The sequence below is a fragment of the Pelophylax lessonae genome (genome assembly GCF_965119305.1).
Source record: "Pelophylax lessonae genome assembly, chromosome: 1".
Lineage (NCBI taxonomy): Eukaryota > Metazoa > Chordata > Amphibia > Anura > Ranidae > Pelophylax > Pelophylax lessonae.
This window is the reverse complement of record NC_138768.1, coordinates 261172701-261189549: the sequence shown is the minus strand read 5'-3', so window position 1 is coordinate 261189549 and position 16849 is coordinate 261172701. Positions and strand designations below refer to the sequence as shown.

Here is a 16849-nt window from a genome sequence, read left to right as displayed (position 1 = left end):
GCACCCTCAGAACCTCCCCACACAGCGTGAAGGCCGGACAAGGAGGGACAGTTGGCGATGCATGGATGTGTTTATGGGCTTCAGAGACAGCATCCCATGTTGAATTAGGCATGCATGGCTGCACCCTTCCTCCTCTGGGTGCATGGCAAGGCACGGCCCTTAAGGCCCTTCAAAATCCTCAGCACCAAGCCCATGATGCTGTTAATCCGGCCCTGGTCCTCCTCCACCGCCGCTTCCACCTACACCGCCCATAGGTGTGCGCAGCCTATTGCATTAAGGTGTGCACCCCAAAGTTGAAATACACATGCATGCGTTTGCCAGCAGGGAGAGTAATGTATCGGGGCCATGTACCTGTAGGCAAGGAGAAATAGAGCAGAGCAGGTCCCAGGGAGATCTTTCCCATCTCCTCACTGGCAATGCTATGTGCCCTAGGTGATTAGGGTGTGCCCAGGCACACCCAGCACACCCTGTGCGCACGCCTATGTCACCGCCACATCCACCACCACCTCAACCTCCCTCCTACTCCATATGGGCCTCGTCCTTCAGAGATGAAGAAGAACATTGTTTTATTTTTCTGTTTTTTTTTTGTTGTTTTAAGTTATTTCCCTATCCACATTTGTTTGCAGAGCACTTGCCATGCTCTTAATTACGTTTTGCTGCCATTTGCAGCACTCTAGCCCTTTCCTTTGGTGTTTTAGAGCCATTTTAGTGCCTTAAAGTTCGGGTCCCCATTGACTTCAATGGGGTTCGGTGTCCGGGAAAAGTTCGGTAAAAGTCCGGGACACGGACCCGGACTTTTTTTTAAAGTTCGGCCGAACCCGTCGAACACGGACATCTAGGTGTTCGCTCAACCCTACTCCTGAATGCCATGCTGCATACCGCCCAACTTTTTGAGATGGGAACAAGGGACACCTATTAGTAAAAGTATGTAGGCAAAGGACACACACCCCTGCTATGCCCCTTAAAGGAGAATTATACAAAAATATTATTAGTTAAACACACAAGTGCCTTCCCCCCCCCCCCCCCACTATGATTTCTTTTATATTGGCTTTTGAAATTTACAAATGCAGCAATTTCAAAATTGGATGAAAGGTTTAGCACTTGGAAACACTTTTTGAAAGATAAATAGTGCATTTGTTTTATATACAACTATTTTTTTGTATACAACTATACTGTATAGATCAGACCAAAATGAGGGACAAATGAGGAGGACAGAGGGACTTTGTTCCAAATCATGATGCTGTATACTCTCTATTCAACATACCCTTGTTTCATTCCCCATGCTGCATGTTCCCTATGCCTGATTGCCCTATTCCATATGCCGTGCTGTGCATTTCCTATCTCCCAACCCCGCATTCTGTACGCCATGCTGTACGTTCCCTATTCCACAATGCTTATATTTCCTATTCTGCAACACCTCATTCCATATAGCATGCTCTATGTTCCCTATTCTACACCATCTCACTCCGAATACCATGCTCTACTTTCCCAATCCTTTACAACCTCATTCCAAATATCATGATCTACTGTTCCTATTCTACACCACATCATTCCAAATATTATGATCTACTTTCCCTATTCTACACCACCTCATTCCATATGCCATGCTGTACGTTCCCTATTCTACTTCACTTAATTCTGTATACCATGCTGCATGTTCCCTATTACACACTGCCTCATTCTGTATGCCATGCTGTATGTTCCCTATTACACACTGCCTCATTCTGTATGCCATGCTGTACATTCCCTATTCTACTTCACTTCATTCTGTATACCATGCTGTATGTTCCCTATTACACACTGCCTCATTCTGTATGCCATGCTCTACGTTCCCTATTCCACGCTGCCTCTTTTAGTATTTCATGTTCATGTATGTACATTCTTATTCTGTAGCCATGTTGTTCATATTATATTCTATACTGCCACATCCTGTAAATTCTTTTTTATGCTTTTACTCTGTGCAGCATGCTATACTTTCCATTGACATGCAGTCAGGGGAGGCAAAGCCTCACCTGCCATTAACATAAATAAAAAAATAAAAAAAGGATCCTACCCCCCACCACAAAATTTGGGGCTTCTAGCACCTATGGTGCCAGAGATACGGGGCTCCATGCCCAGCCTGTCAGAATCTGTTTGCCGCAGACTGAGAGGAGTTCACAGTGTCTCTGATTTCTTGTCAGAGGCACTGAGCTCAATGGACAGCATGGGTAAAGCGCCATTGGTCCAAGCTGTCCAATAAAAATGGTGCAGTGGAGGCTCTCCTCTCACTACAGTGTCATAGAAGGGGGCATGTGTCTAAAAGACAAATGCTCCCTTCAAGCCCAGCCCTCTTAGGAAAAAACATGGGTTTATGGGTATAAGGTTTACCCAGAATCCCATGTTTTTCTCACACAGTTAAAAGGGAGAATCTGCTGCTGCTGGAAAGGTACTTTTTTAATTAAGCAAAATATATTATTATGCTATATGTTCTAAAATAATAATTTATTATGTATCTATTTACTGTGAAATTACTGGTTTGAAGTTATAACTTCACACTTCAGTAATTTGTCCATTAAGCCACTTGCTTGAGTACAGTTTTTAAAATATAGTAAATTACCTTAAAAACAATATATAATAATTATTTGTAGATTACTTATGATAAGTAACCACTTGCCACCCAGGCCAATTCAGACACTTCTCTCTTACAAGTAAAAAGCATCTTTTTTTTTTTTTTTTTGCTAGAAAATTACTCAGAACCCCCCAAACATATATATTTTTTTTAGCAGACACCCTAGGGAATAAAATGGTTGTCAATGCAACTTTTTATGTCACACGGTATTTGCGCAGCAGTTTTTAAACTCATTTAAAAAAAAAAAACTTTCATGAATAAAAAATAAAAAAACACTAACGTTAGCCCGTTTTTTTTTTTTAATAATGTAAAAGATAATGTTTTGCTGAGTAAATAGTTGCCTAACATGTCACATTTTTAAAACTGCACATACTTGTGGAATGGCGCCAAACTTCAGTACCTAAATATTTCCAAAGGCGACACTTTAACAATTTATACAGGTTACATGTATAGAGTTACAATGGCGGTCTAGAGCTAGAATTATTGCTCTCACTCTAACATGCAATACCTCACATGTGTGGTTTGAACTTCGTTAACATATGCTAAAACAAGTCCTTATGCTGGTTAAACTAGTAAACTATTGTGAACTAATGAAGGTGCTATATATAATCTGTATAATCAGAGAATGGGTCAAGTTTCAATTTTTTTATTATATAGATTATATATAATAGACACTTTCATTAGTTCTCACAGTTTATTAAAACCAGTCCTTATGTTGGTTAAATTAGTAAAATCAGGACTGTTGGTAGCTATATAGAGCATTGTGTTATTTTTATTTTTATTTTTATTTCTGCATTCTGTAACAGCCCTGTACTTGACCAGTGAAATCTCAGCATTTACAGAATGCAGAAATAAAAAATAAACATCTGCTGTCCAATAGATTCCTTTCACCAGACGCTTATTTGTCTGGGGCAATCTGACTACCTGCATCCTGACGCGCAGGTTTTTAAGCGTAAGCCAATTGGCTGAAGATAACATTTTTCATCTCCCAGTGCTTGGCTATGCTGTGGGGGTTTATTCACTAAATGGTGATATGGGGGTTGTATCTGGCTCTGATACTAGCCAGTGCCTCACCAGCCCCTGACCTCACCACACGGCCCTGATACTTTCCCTATTTTACTCTGCCTCATTCTGCATGTGGTGCTATACAAAGGTCTGTCCTGATCACCCCCTTCTGCATGTGGTGCCAGGCCCGGACTGGCCATAGGGCAGACCGGGCATATTCCTGGTGGGCCGCAGCTCTCACTCATCAGTCACAAAGATAAGACTGTCTGACATGCAGTGAATGTAAGCCAGTAAAGTCACACCAATCCTCCTTGCTTCTCTGCCCTGTTGATTTTTTGTCCTTCTCTTATCTGTTCTGTCTATAAATCTCTACAACACTTGTTCTGCAGCCTCTGTTCTCAGCTCAGCATTCCACACACTGATCTTACACCCTTTCCATCTCAGTTTGCTTTTAGCACTTCTGTCCTGTCCCCACACAGTGTCAAGGCTTACCTTTGTTGGGAGTCATTCATGCAGAGATTTATGCTCACCCTTGCAAACAAACACAGACCAGGGTGACCAGGTAAGAAGCCACCTGGCCTTTGAGTTTGTGCACGGGGGCTGTTCAGGATAACCAGGTCCAAATACAGGCAAGGACTAGAGCAGGAAAACTGTCAGGTGAAGCCAGGGGTCAGATGCCGGAAACAAACAGGAATGCAGGAACTCAAACAACAGGAACCAAACCAGGAAACCAGAATCAATGAACTGACACTGCCCTTAGGGAGGGGCAGTGTCTTATACCTTGTTAATTAGGTATCAAATACAGCTGGAGAGTTACTGACAGGTCTGAGCCTCTGGTGAAATCCAGGCCCCTAGTGCTGCAGGCAATACAGGAATAAACAGGAGTTCTCCAAAGTCCTGAAGTGGCTCAGAGGCTAGTTTGCAGACTGGGAAGCCAGAAGGACACAGGTTCAATACCTCTGAAAGGCACCAGTGGGGTGGCCACGCCTAGCCGTCTGGCGAGTACGACTAGAACCCTGACACACAGCCTAGAATAAACATCCCTTGTAATAGAAGTAAGCAGGACAGGTCCTGCCATAACAACCGGTATTTAACGTCAAAGTACCGACATAAAACTGCGGTGGGCAGCCCGAAAATGGTTAAACAGCCAATCCCACCAACTCTCATGTAATGGAGATGAACAAAGGCAGACATGTTTGAAGTCCAGCCTGGTGTGACAACCATGGTTGCCTCTAAAGTTTAAATAATGGTGAAAACGTAGCCATACAGGGTCATTCGTTTTTTACAGGAATACCAGGTTAAAATAAAGCCTAAAAATAAAAACCGAATGCATCCATTACATTTGGGGACTCGTAAACAGCAATGTATTACAGGTTTTTGGTTTACACATACTTTAATAAAAGGGGTAGACTGTTCAATTTGTTGCATGAATATTCACTGAACTGGGTAAACAAGATAAAGCTGTGCTCACTTCAATAATCCATTTTTGTAAGCAAAAATTCCTGTTTATTTTTTCACCTTGCGCATAATTGGGTAATGTCTTGGATCTTAATGTACGCTTGATGCGCAATTAACCCCCGTCGTGCTAAAAAGCACAGTTCTCCACTCTTTTGTATAAGGTAACTGAGCGCGCTCAGCAATACCCAGTAATACAGACACACAGGCTGTTATCACATTGAATGCTCGATAGAATGTCCTGCCTAAAGCATTGAGCTACGTTTATTTATGGGACAACAAAGGGATAACAGCAGGAAGTGATGGCTATACAACATCAGCCAATCAGATCCAAATGTATAGTCACATGACATAAGTTACTCACATAGAATCAGCCAATGACACACCTGTATATAATAGAAAGGGGAGTACATAATCGTGAATGAGCAGAACAGTGTGCACGGCTTCCCTGCATAGTTAAGAATTAAACCTACGTGTAGTGAAATTCACACCTCACACTACACAATGAAACCAGCGTGTAGAACCGTGAACGCTGCTCTGATCAAACTCGTGCATGCACTTCTGCCACTACTACTAGCGTAAATCCCACTCAGCAAGGCTCAGAGAACAATGCCTAATAGGATTATACTACTGTTCCCATAGACATGAGGCTATCTGCAGGGAAAGAGCCATGCTGTTTCCACTTTGGTGATCAGGCACAGTAGAAAGACATGAGCGTGTATCCTTTCATAAAGGCAGATAGATATCAAACCGATATTGACTTCACAGAGCAAATATAACATTGCCGAGCAAACAAATCTGCACATTATACAGGGGCCCCTGCTGGTGGTCATATCCTTGCTGCTTAAACCTTGAACTCTGCAACGCAATACACATAGATCTCTACCGGCAAAACTCGTCTACACATCTAAAGGAAGGTTTTCACTGCCAGTAGTCTTTCCTCAATGCTGGTTCCCCCGTACACGCTCTAATGAACGTATTGCAAGCACACCGACAACAGAAGCCATAATGTCAAGATAAATAAAAGACATCCTGAAAAATGGCCACACTAGTCCTAATAAGATTTACATAACAGTCATTAGAATACAGGTTCACATACGGTGATTCACTTTGCTAACAGAAAAACAGTCTGCTTTATTAGTAAACACACTTCAATATGTGAAAACTGGAGTGATAAATGTGTTGTTGCCTTTTTTACATCTCCACCATAAGTTATACTGTCTACCCCATGTGTTGTCACTGATATCAGTTGCACTTTACCCACATTTACTATTGTGTACACAGTGATGCTCCTTGCACTTGTATTTTTCTGATGATGGAACAGATGCTAACTAATTGGCTGTAACTGTCAATATGAAATCAATAATACTGCATTTTATGTCTCCAGATAGAGATAATAGAAGGATCCACAGAGCAGATCATCCCAAGGCTGAGAACAGACTATGGTCTGGAGCATGCAGACTTTGTGTTTATTGATCATTTTAACGAGAGATACCTTGCGGACACCAAATTACTTGAAGTAAGTAGCTTAATCTGCTGCTGAAGAATTGTCTAGGAAAACATTTGATGGAATTTTGAGCTTCAGTGGGTTACATGGGCTAAGTGTTGCTCTTATTCAAATGCTGACACATCTCAGATGAGGTGTGCTTCCAAGATACAATTTATTTACTGTTCCCTTCACAGATTTAGTACTGGTGTGTGTTAGGGCTCTTTCAGATGGGTAACGAGTCCCGTCCTCTTTGTAGAGACACGTTTTATGTGTCTGCATCCACCTCCAAGCTGCATTCAGACAGCCCATAGAAGTAAATGCAGACACCGCAGCAGCACAGACAGTTGCAGGTCAAAATTTGACATGCAGGCAGGAGCGGGTTGATGGACCTGAATGTAAACCCTATGCATTCAAATCCCGCACACAACTCCAAGAAGAATGGCATGCAGACACAGCAAAAAGTAGCTCTACACGTCTCAATGAGTCCATAAAATACAGGTTTCACTTTGCACACTTTTACATAATGTAAAGTGTCCTGTGATGAAGCCGGCATTACAATTCTCAAACCATTTACAGTATCTTGAAAAGTTGAAATACAAGCATCACTGATCATCTGTGAATGAATAGGGTTCCAACAGTAAAACAACTTAAAACTGAAATGTATGTGATGCTTTTCTTTATTTGTACTAAAAGTACATTTCAAAGCAGTATCATTCACAGATAGATTTAGCAAATTCCCCTGTGAGTACTTCTGTTGTAGTAGTTATAAAAGAACAGTTTGAAGCAAACTGCTGTGCTTATTAACCATTAACCACTGCAGCTCATGCACCTTGTATACGGCCACACCCCCCTTCCCCCATGTACCATAGCAATTTTATATTTCTGCTATGAGCCTGTGTACTCTGCAACTTGGGCCCCTTTTACACATGCGGACCGTTCATTTCATCAGTTCAGTCACGTCAAAATGGATGAAGTATTCATCCGTTTTCATCAGTTTTTCTTTTTTTTTATCAGTGCTCATCAGTTTTTCAGCATTTTATTTTTACATCCACTACCAATGCAACAAAAAAGGATGACAAAACTGACCATTTGTCAGTTTACATCCGTTTTTCATCGGATCTGCCTTTTGTTTTTGCTAATTTAATCTTTATTAACTCCCAGAATGGGAAGAACCAAAACATCATAATGACAGCTTACACACATTGAATGTTTCAGATATAAGATCCATAATACATTCAGTAGTTAGTCCCGGTTCACACTGCCATATGCGATACGCAGGGGGTGTCAATTAAAAGGTAACGACACCCCCAGTTGCGATCGCATATCGCAGTGCGATCTGCAAGTTTGTACAGAATCGGATCGCACTAGTGTGAACCACTATGCGATCCAATTCTGCTGCAGATAAAAAAAAGGGTCAGGTGCGAGTTTAGTGCGGATGCGGTGCGAATTTAGCCATACAAAATGTATGGCTGAAATTTGCACCGCACATGAGATTGCATGTAATTTAGGAGCAGTGCGCTGCGAATTACATGCGATCTCCGCGATCGCACTAATGTGAACCGAGGCTAACAGTAACCTGAGATATAGAACAAACAAAGGAATGTCAGAAAAAAACAAGTCTGCCAGTGCTTTTCTGTTGCGATATCACTGCTTGGAATAAAAAATAAAGTGCAACCAGTAAGGTATGGAGCTACTCCTTCCTTCCTTTTTTCTATTTTCCAAGCACAAAGGTAGGAAAAAATAGAGAGGGCAAGAAGAGGAAAATAGAACAGAGAGAAAAAAAATAAATAAATCAGGCAATCCGGTCAGATGATCCGATAGGGGGCTTAGGTACCAAGAAGGGCAATTCCCTCATCAGAGTATAAACAGGTTCTACAGTCCCCTCCCCATGTCTTGGAGTATTTGTCACGCTTATGTTGTGCCGTGAGTATTAAATCTTCCATTTTGTTAATATCTTCCACTCTATAGAGCCAGTTAGCGATAGTTGGAGGTAGTTGCTTTTTCCATTGAACGGGAATGCAGGATTGTGCTGTGTTTGACAGGTGGCGCACAATAGAATTTTTATATAGTTTCACTGGAACGGTAGAAGAGTGTAGTAGAAAGAATGCAGGATCATCAGAAATCTCAAAATCTGAATTTTTGGGTAATCCTTCTGACCTCACTCCCAAAGTGTGTTAGCTTGGGGCATGACCAGAAAATATAAAGCAATGTTCCACCGCCCTCCTGGCATCTCCAACAACGATCGGACGTGGTAGGATAGTATTTGTGTAATAGGTGAGGGATAAGATACCATCTTGTCAGAATTTTCAGGGGGAATGTTTAAAAGGCTATACGTTTTTAGATAGGACTTGATGGACAATTCCATCGCCCAAACAATATTCCTCAAAAGGTGTCATCTGGCGACCAAAGCACTGAGGATTAGGGATGGAGACTAGAAAGTGAAGTTGGAGTGCATTTCAGAAAGGGAGCTTAAAAGGGCCCCTGTCGCCTTCTAACGTTGTTATGGATGGCCATCCTTTGGCCATTAGAAAGTGGGAGGCTTGAGTATGACCCGAAAGGTGTAGGGTCTTAAACTCAGGAGCGTAAGAGTCCGGGGTAAATTGTGGGTTGAAAAACCAAATGATGGGCCCTCTAAGACATTTCCCTTAAAGGAAAAAAATTCTTATACAACAATTAATTATTAGGCATATCAGATGCCAAAAATATATAAAGAAGGAGAGGGGGGAGTAAACCAGTAAATATTTATGGAAAGACTGAATAAAAGAAGCTGGTTTAATTTACTGCAACCACCCAATCCAAGAGAGAAAAAAAAAAAAAAGAAATCACTGGAATATAAATAAACCATTTATTGAAAAAAAAACTCATGAATATCACAAAACATTTATCAAAAATCTGGCATGATGACAAAACCACACCAAGAGACAAACCACAACACATACAGGACACACATGAATAAAATCCCCCAGGCATAACCCTTCCCCTCCTATTCTTAGTGTCATGTAAACTATATGTGAAAATAAACATATACATAAATGTAACCATAAATAAGGAAGAAAGGGATAAGAGACTGGTTAGTAGATATATATCTTTGTAGATCATTCACATAGGCTGGTACCAGGCAAGGAATTGGAACCTCAACATATGCATTAAAGTCTCCTGATAAATGCTCAAACAAGGATTCAATCCACATCAGTAGAGTGAAGCACTTTGAGTGTACTGGAACAAATTAAGCAGTACATAGTGGTCATCATCCATAGGTACAGAAGGATAATTTGAGTTGCTTATGTGTGTGGTCTAGAGGAGGCTACTTCAAAAAGCACTCATGCATGATGAGCATGTAAGAGTCAGTGGATTAAGTACACACGCCTCCCTCACACATCACAAGGAAATCAGCACACAATTGGAAAAATCCTCATATCCAGAGCAATCAACATGGAGTAAATGGAATTGTATACTCATCCACGGATGAATCCAAACAAATGCCCAGCATACGATATTAGAGAGAAGCTAGGCTTAAGGTTTCAAATAGTCCAGGATTGGGTCCACCGTCCAGCCATAAAAAAGTGAAGCAGCCTGTCACAACTTAGCCAGCTATAGATCCCATAAGGAGAAGGGGGCCGGGGGGGTGGCAGAAACAATTGAAAGTGCCGGTGCCTGACCGGATTCACCGGCTGCTTCAGAGGCAATGTTAGGTTTTGTGGGTTCCCCAGGATAGAGAATAAGGGAGAGTAAAGGCCCGTAAACACTTGACGAAAATCGGACGAAATATCCTCTAATTTTTCTCTCTCTTGCTCAGCGTTCATAACCGTTTTTAGTTGTCAGTGCATAAATGTTCACGAAAATTCTCGTCCATTTTTTTTTTTTTTTTGGGACATTTGTTCCTAGACTTCCGGGTCCTCAGCAACTTCAGATCATGCGTGGTCTTTCGTATCCGATTTTTCGCGGACGTATTGCATACACATTAAACGAAAATTGGTCGTCTGGGGACAGACTATAAAAATGTTGGTGTTTGTCCCTCTGTTTTTTTTTTCGTTGAAAATGTCGGCATCGGCTGCTCAAAGTTGTGTACACACTAGCCGAAAATCGTATGCTGTTACCTCGGACGGGAATTTTCGGCAGATTTTCTACTAGTGTGTACCCCACTTTACAGGTAGAGAGGGAGGCCTGCAGGCTAACCTGTGAACCTTTTTAAGGTAGTGCCTATTAAGGGGTATGATTTTCCAATCTGTTTTTTTTAGCAGAAGAAAAATAGAGCTTTGATCAGTTTAAAAAAAAAACGGATGTTGGCGGATGTAAACTGATGTAAATGGATGATCATCCATTTACATCCGTTTTTCCATAGAGATGCATTGATGTCCGTTTTTTCATCTATCAACAGATGGATGAAAAATTAACAAATAGACAACATGTGTGAAAGGGGCCTTATAAGGGAAATAAGGTTAACTAAAGATTAAAGTGGAACTAAACCCTCCTATCGTTTTCAGCCATCTTGGCCTCTGTTTGATCCTCAACTAACACCAGCCATTTGATGGAGAACACAACCAAAGTGACAGTTGCAATTCCGGCATGTGCCAGGAATGTAACTGTTTTTTGAAACAGTTAAATTGTTGGGTTTAGTTGCACTTTAAATGGGAATACATTTTATTTTTACTTTATTTTAAAGTGTTTGCAAAGGCTTAAAGCGGAGTTCCACCCACCCTCCAAAAATTAAAAGTCAGCAGCTACACATACTGTAGCTGCTGACTTTTAATATTAGGACATTTACCTGTCCTGGAGTCCAGCGATGTCGGCACCGCAGCCAATGTTTCCATTTGCTGTCGGGTGCTGCCGCCGCCTTTGCCGGTAAGGGAACCCAGCAGTGAAGCCTTGTAGCTTCACGGTCGGGTCCCTACTGCACATGCGTGAAGCATGCTGTGCATTCCTATTGGCTCAGCGGTGGGGGATGAAGGAGGGGACCAAACATCCGAGGGGCGGCACCGTATCCCGGAAGTGGGGAAGGATACCTGTCAAAAATAGTTACCTGTTGCCCCCTCCCCCTGAAAGGTGCTAAATGTGGCACCGGATGGGGGAAGGTAACAAATGAGTGGAAGATCCACTTTTGGGTGTAACTCCGCTTTAATTATGGAGGATTCCATTTCTTATTTTTTTTTTTTTTAGCATTTTAAGAAAAACCTCCTTTTTTTCCAGACCTGGATGGACTCAGAGGCTGGCGTGTGTAAACTGACAGAAGTCCGATTAACATCAGCCTTCCCTTAAAGATGCATGGACCATGCAGCCTGTGTCAAAAGGCCCTTAAGGCTCCATGCACACTAGCGTTTTTTTTGAGCTGATGGAAAAAAGCTAGCATTTTTGTGCCGGCTTGTAGTAGTGTTTTTAGTAGCTTCAAGGAGTGTTTAGGAGCGTTCGTTAGTTTTTTCAGTACACAAAAAAAAAAAAGCTTTAGACTCGATTCACACTGCCGCGACTTGTCAGCCTGACAAGTCGCTGTCCCTCGCGGTCCATTGACTGCTACAGGACCCGTTCTAATAGGAGCGACACAAGTCGCTCCGACTTAGAAAAAGGGTCCTGTACTACTTCGGGGCGACCTCGGAGCGACTTGCATTGACATTCATTATATGAAGTCCGTGCAAGTCGTGCCGAAGTTGCAGTGCACGGGACCTCACAAGTCGCCCCCGAAGTAGTACAGAGTCGTGTCGCCATAGTGTGAACTGACACTTAGGAGGGATTTAGTAGTGTTTAGAAACATTTAGGTGTGTTCAGCATTTTTTTCCTGCTGGAAAAATGCTCCAAAAAACACAATTTTTTTTTTATCTGCTCCTAGAAGCTGAAGCTCGAAAAACGCTAATGGCCTAAAGTATTGTGCATGGACACATAGGATACTACCATTTAGCTTCTAGGAGCAGAACAAAAATACTAATAACACGCCAGTGTCCATGGAGCTTCAGAGATCAGTCAGCAAATAAGATACAATGTTGCAAATCTCCTCTTCCAGCTGCTATATTGTAACATTTGATGTACAACCCTCCAGTCTGAAAAGGCTGCTTATGCCTCGTACACACGGTCAGATAATCGTACGAAAAAACTCGCTTTCGACCTGGTTGCACGATAATCTGATCGTTAGTACACAGCTTTCGACAGCCGATCACAACAGTTCGTCCAACAAAATCCGAAGGGACAAACAGGAAAACTTCTGTCGTACGATAGCCCCGCGAACGACAATCGTGTAATTAGTACACTATGCGTCCGCTAAAAATCGTTCGACAAACACCGCGCATGATCGGAAATAGCGAAATAACTATAAGCTTCCAAGACGTGGCTACGCATTCTGGTTGCTTTCACACAATCGTACGGCAGAAATCATATGGTTAGTACACATGGTTGCATTCGACATTTTGTAGCATGCTACTTTACTCGAACGATATGTCGTACGATTATCTGACCGTGTGTACGAGGCATAAGTCTTTCCTTGCAGGTTAAGGCCCATTCACACCAGAAACTACAAGTAACTGTGTTTTTTCCTTCTACCTCTGCATACATTTGATGTGCATTTTACAAGCAGATAATGTGCATTTTACATGCAGTGGATGCATTTTTTTTTCTATCTGCATTTGTCCTGTGAGGTCACTTCCTTCTTTATTTCATTAGGCTATGTGCACTGTCATGTGTTGCAGTGCAGAAAAATGCAACATGCTGTACTTTTCTGCACTGCAATGGTGTGAACTATGCCCATAGGATAGCCTGAACTTTAGACTGTCTAAGCAGTTGGAATGCAGTCCAAAATGCATCCAACTGCATTCCACTACGTTAGAGCCTTAAAGCCTCATGCTGCATTCCCAAAGCTACAATTACCCCAATCCACATGACTGTGAAGACATACAGTACCAGTTCTGTTGCTCTTTTCCATCTGTTTTCCTGCCCAGTGCTCACAGCAGTGGTATCTCCAACTGCTTCCAGGTCTGCAGGTAACTCCCAACTTCCTCCATGATCAGCACCTCACACTGTAGATACACCTTCCCTTGTCTTTACACAGTTCTCTGTGCTTTTAATTCCTCTATAACTTGCATAGGTATCAGAACTAGTATTTCAATCTCCTCAGCCAAGTGAATCTCAGAAGTTCTGGCAGACAATTGACTTGATCAGAAATAACACCTTGAAGGTCGGTTGAGAAGTTCAATCAAATACTGTGCAGATCTTGACAACCGTTAACATCCAGATACTGTAGGTCAAAAGATCATGTTGGGATCGAATCCAGCAATACACATATGAATAAGACGGTGGCTGAAACAATATGATCATAATGTTCACAATTATGATCATAGCCACATTGGAAGGGCGACTCTCTTTGGGATTACACGGGAGAGGCCACAAATCGCTCTGGGAGCAGTTGGCCTCCAATTCTTTTTAAAGGGCCTTCCCCATGCAACTGATTGCAGGGAACCCTTCTGGGTCTCCCACATCTAATTGCAAATGGTCCCATTCGCAAGTTTAAATGGGGCCTATTTTGAGCTATGTCAGTACATTAGGACTATCCTTACTATTTACCTCCTATATTAAGGACCTTTGTAACTGATGTGCTCAGAGAACATCACTTACCATGTCGGGTTTCTGAAGGTCTACTTTGATGCAGCTTGGCTCACATGTACATATTAGGCCTTAGCAAGCTGCTATATGTACTACAGGTCAATTTTTCATTATAATATTAACATAAAGGCTTGCCTGTGTGTGATTATGCAATTTTCAGTGTTGTTGGTATCGCCTTGTTTTTCATTGTGGTGGTAAATAATTGAAACCTAGAATGTTTGCAGTCACTTTACATGGTTAACTGTTTTCTTCACTCTTTGCAGGACTCCAGCTTACTCAAGAAAGGATCAGTGCTATTAGCAGACAATGTTGTGTATCCTGGTGCTCCAGACTTTCTAGAATATGTAAGGACAAGTGGTCGCTATGACTGTACCAACTACCCGTCTCACGTAGAATACTCAGACAGAAAAGATGCTCTGGAAAAAGCTGTATTTAGGGGATAGTAATCATCCATGCAACGGAACCTGTTATCAAAAGCATCCTAATAACTATAAAATGTTAAAAGGAATTAAAGTATTTGACACAGCGTTCATCTATTGTACTGTACAATTTTAAAGGTTTGCACAAATATCTTGAACTAAGGTCAAGCACAACGGGAATTTTGTAAAATTACCAAGGACCTAAAAGCTCATTAATCTAAAGTCTAGGTAAATCTAAACCCCAAAACAAGAATTGAATTTATTGCTACTTACCAGTTCCTAATTGTGGTGGCTGCTGTTTTTTTTATTTCCATCCAATGATCCTGAGGGGAAAAAAAAAACACTTTCTTGGTGGCTTTACTCACTTTTTCATTGTATATATGGAAGTCGCATGGTTATCACACAGGCTGGACTTGAAACATGTCTGCCTTTGTTCCTGTTCATTACATGGTGGCTGGATGTAACAAGGTAGGATAGAGATGCTTGTGTTTTTTCACCTGCCCAGGAAGTAACAAGAGAATTGTATTTCTGGCAAGATCAGCAATTTCTGTACTTGCTACAAAACGTGTTTTTGGCCTGAAAGAAAGGAAATTAATGCAGCCATGGCATCTATGAAATAGTAATCTGCAATATATTACACTTTTTTGTTTTTGGTTTTAGATATGCTTTAAATCATCTTGATTAAAGATTTGATTGTTTCAAATGATCTGATTTGTTTAATACAAAGAAAAGCATGAGTGATAACAAATGAATGCTCATTGATTCAATGAAATCTACTAAATTCACAATGAAAATAAAAACATCCTTCTCTTTAGTCCAGTAACATAGGGTACACTAAATGGCCAATGTATCTGGTCTCATTACAGTTCAGAATAAACGATGCACACGTTGACCATTTATGTAATTAGAGTCCGAACCGTTGTAAATGTTCACTGTTGTATTGTTTTTTTTTCCATATGAAAATCATCATAGGAACAAGGCAGTGAATACACTTGCTTGCAAGAGGCAATTCTAGTTGGAGCACCACTAAAACTAAAAAACATCCCACTACTTGTTGTGCCTCCCTTCACTAAACACTTGCCTGACTCATCTGCAGAACCACAGCCATAGGCCCCTGCTGCTGTCACTCAAATCCTGTGAGGAGGGAGTGAGGGTGTGGCTGAGCCGCACTGTAATGTGTCCATGGATGCACATAGCCCGACTCGGTAGCATGCATGTGCGGGTGCCAGCTGCTAAAGGGGCATCCTCAGGAAGGATTGGGGTGCACCAGTGGGGGACTGCTAAAGAGTCATTACACAGAGGAGGTAAGTATGACTTCTTTTTTATTTTAATAAAAATAAAAAAAATAAAAAGCTCTTAATATCGCTATTCAGCAGAATCAGTGTCTGAGGCTGCAACTGATCTGCTGTACAGCACTGTGGATACTAAAGTGTTCCCCATGTGACTATTGCAGAGCTGCTGTTCTCTTCACAGAGCTCTGTGATGAGGACGAGGAACCTTCACCATGATAGGAGCTGCTGTGTGCGGGCTGGGGCATTCTGTGCACATCTTGAGCCTTCCAAGCTAAATCAGGGACAGTTGGGAGCTTTGCAGTTTATAATACATTGTATGGATTTGCAGAGGGTATGCAGTACAGATTCTGCCTAAATCCACTGTATGATGGTCCTTATACACATTAGTAGCTAATTATAAGTAATGCTGGAGCCTAAATAGTTCAGCAAATTTGCTTCATTACCAGGCTGGGCTGATGAAAGGGAAAGTTTCAACCAAAACTCATCCTAGAAACAGAAACCCAATGCTGTGTGCCTCTGTGGACAGGGACTGTTGGACACCAGGAGCAAGGCCGATGGAGATTTTAGATCACATAATCTGGGATGTAACCCTCTTATCGCTTGGCCACATGCAGTACTAGAATAAGGTCATCCAGTGCCCAGGGCAAAGATGGGAGACTGCGCCCACTTACATGGAGGAGGGATGGGGCTAATTGTGGCATGTGCAGCAAAACTGGATTTTAGAGATTAGAACAGGTGGCAAGTAGGTGATATAGCATCTCCTCAGTCTGTCAAATTCCCTCTGAAAAAGGCAACCACTGCAGATCGTTCTTTAGAGGGCTACCACAAGTATAAACAAGCTCTATTTTTCTATATTCTGCCACTTTTTGTAAAAAAGTGTATTCTGATTGGTTTGTGCAAAAGTTATTGCATCTACAAAGTAGGGGATAGATTTATGTAATTTTTATCTATTTTTTTTTTTTTTATACTAGTAATGGCGGCGATTGTCGATTTTTAGCGA

General features: G+C 41.6%; 1 protein-coding gene across 1 annotated transcript in view; it reads left to right on the top strand.

The window, feature by feature from the left end:
* Window positions 1–16849, top strand: part of LOC309544258 (uncharacterized protein) — a 79155-nt gene that overhangs the window by 19432 nt on the left and 42874 nt on the right. The window contains exons 3-5 of the mRNA XM_082243162.1: window positions 6456–6587; window positions 14402–14580; window positions 15373–15376. Of these exons, the coding sequence (XP_082099288.1) occupies window positions 6456–6587; window positions 14402–14580; window positions 15373–15376 (315 nt within the window). The remainder of the gene's footprint in view (window positions 1–6455; window positions 6588–14401; window positions 14581–15372; window positions 15377–16849) is intronic.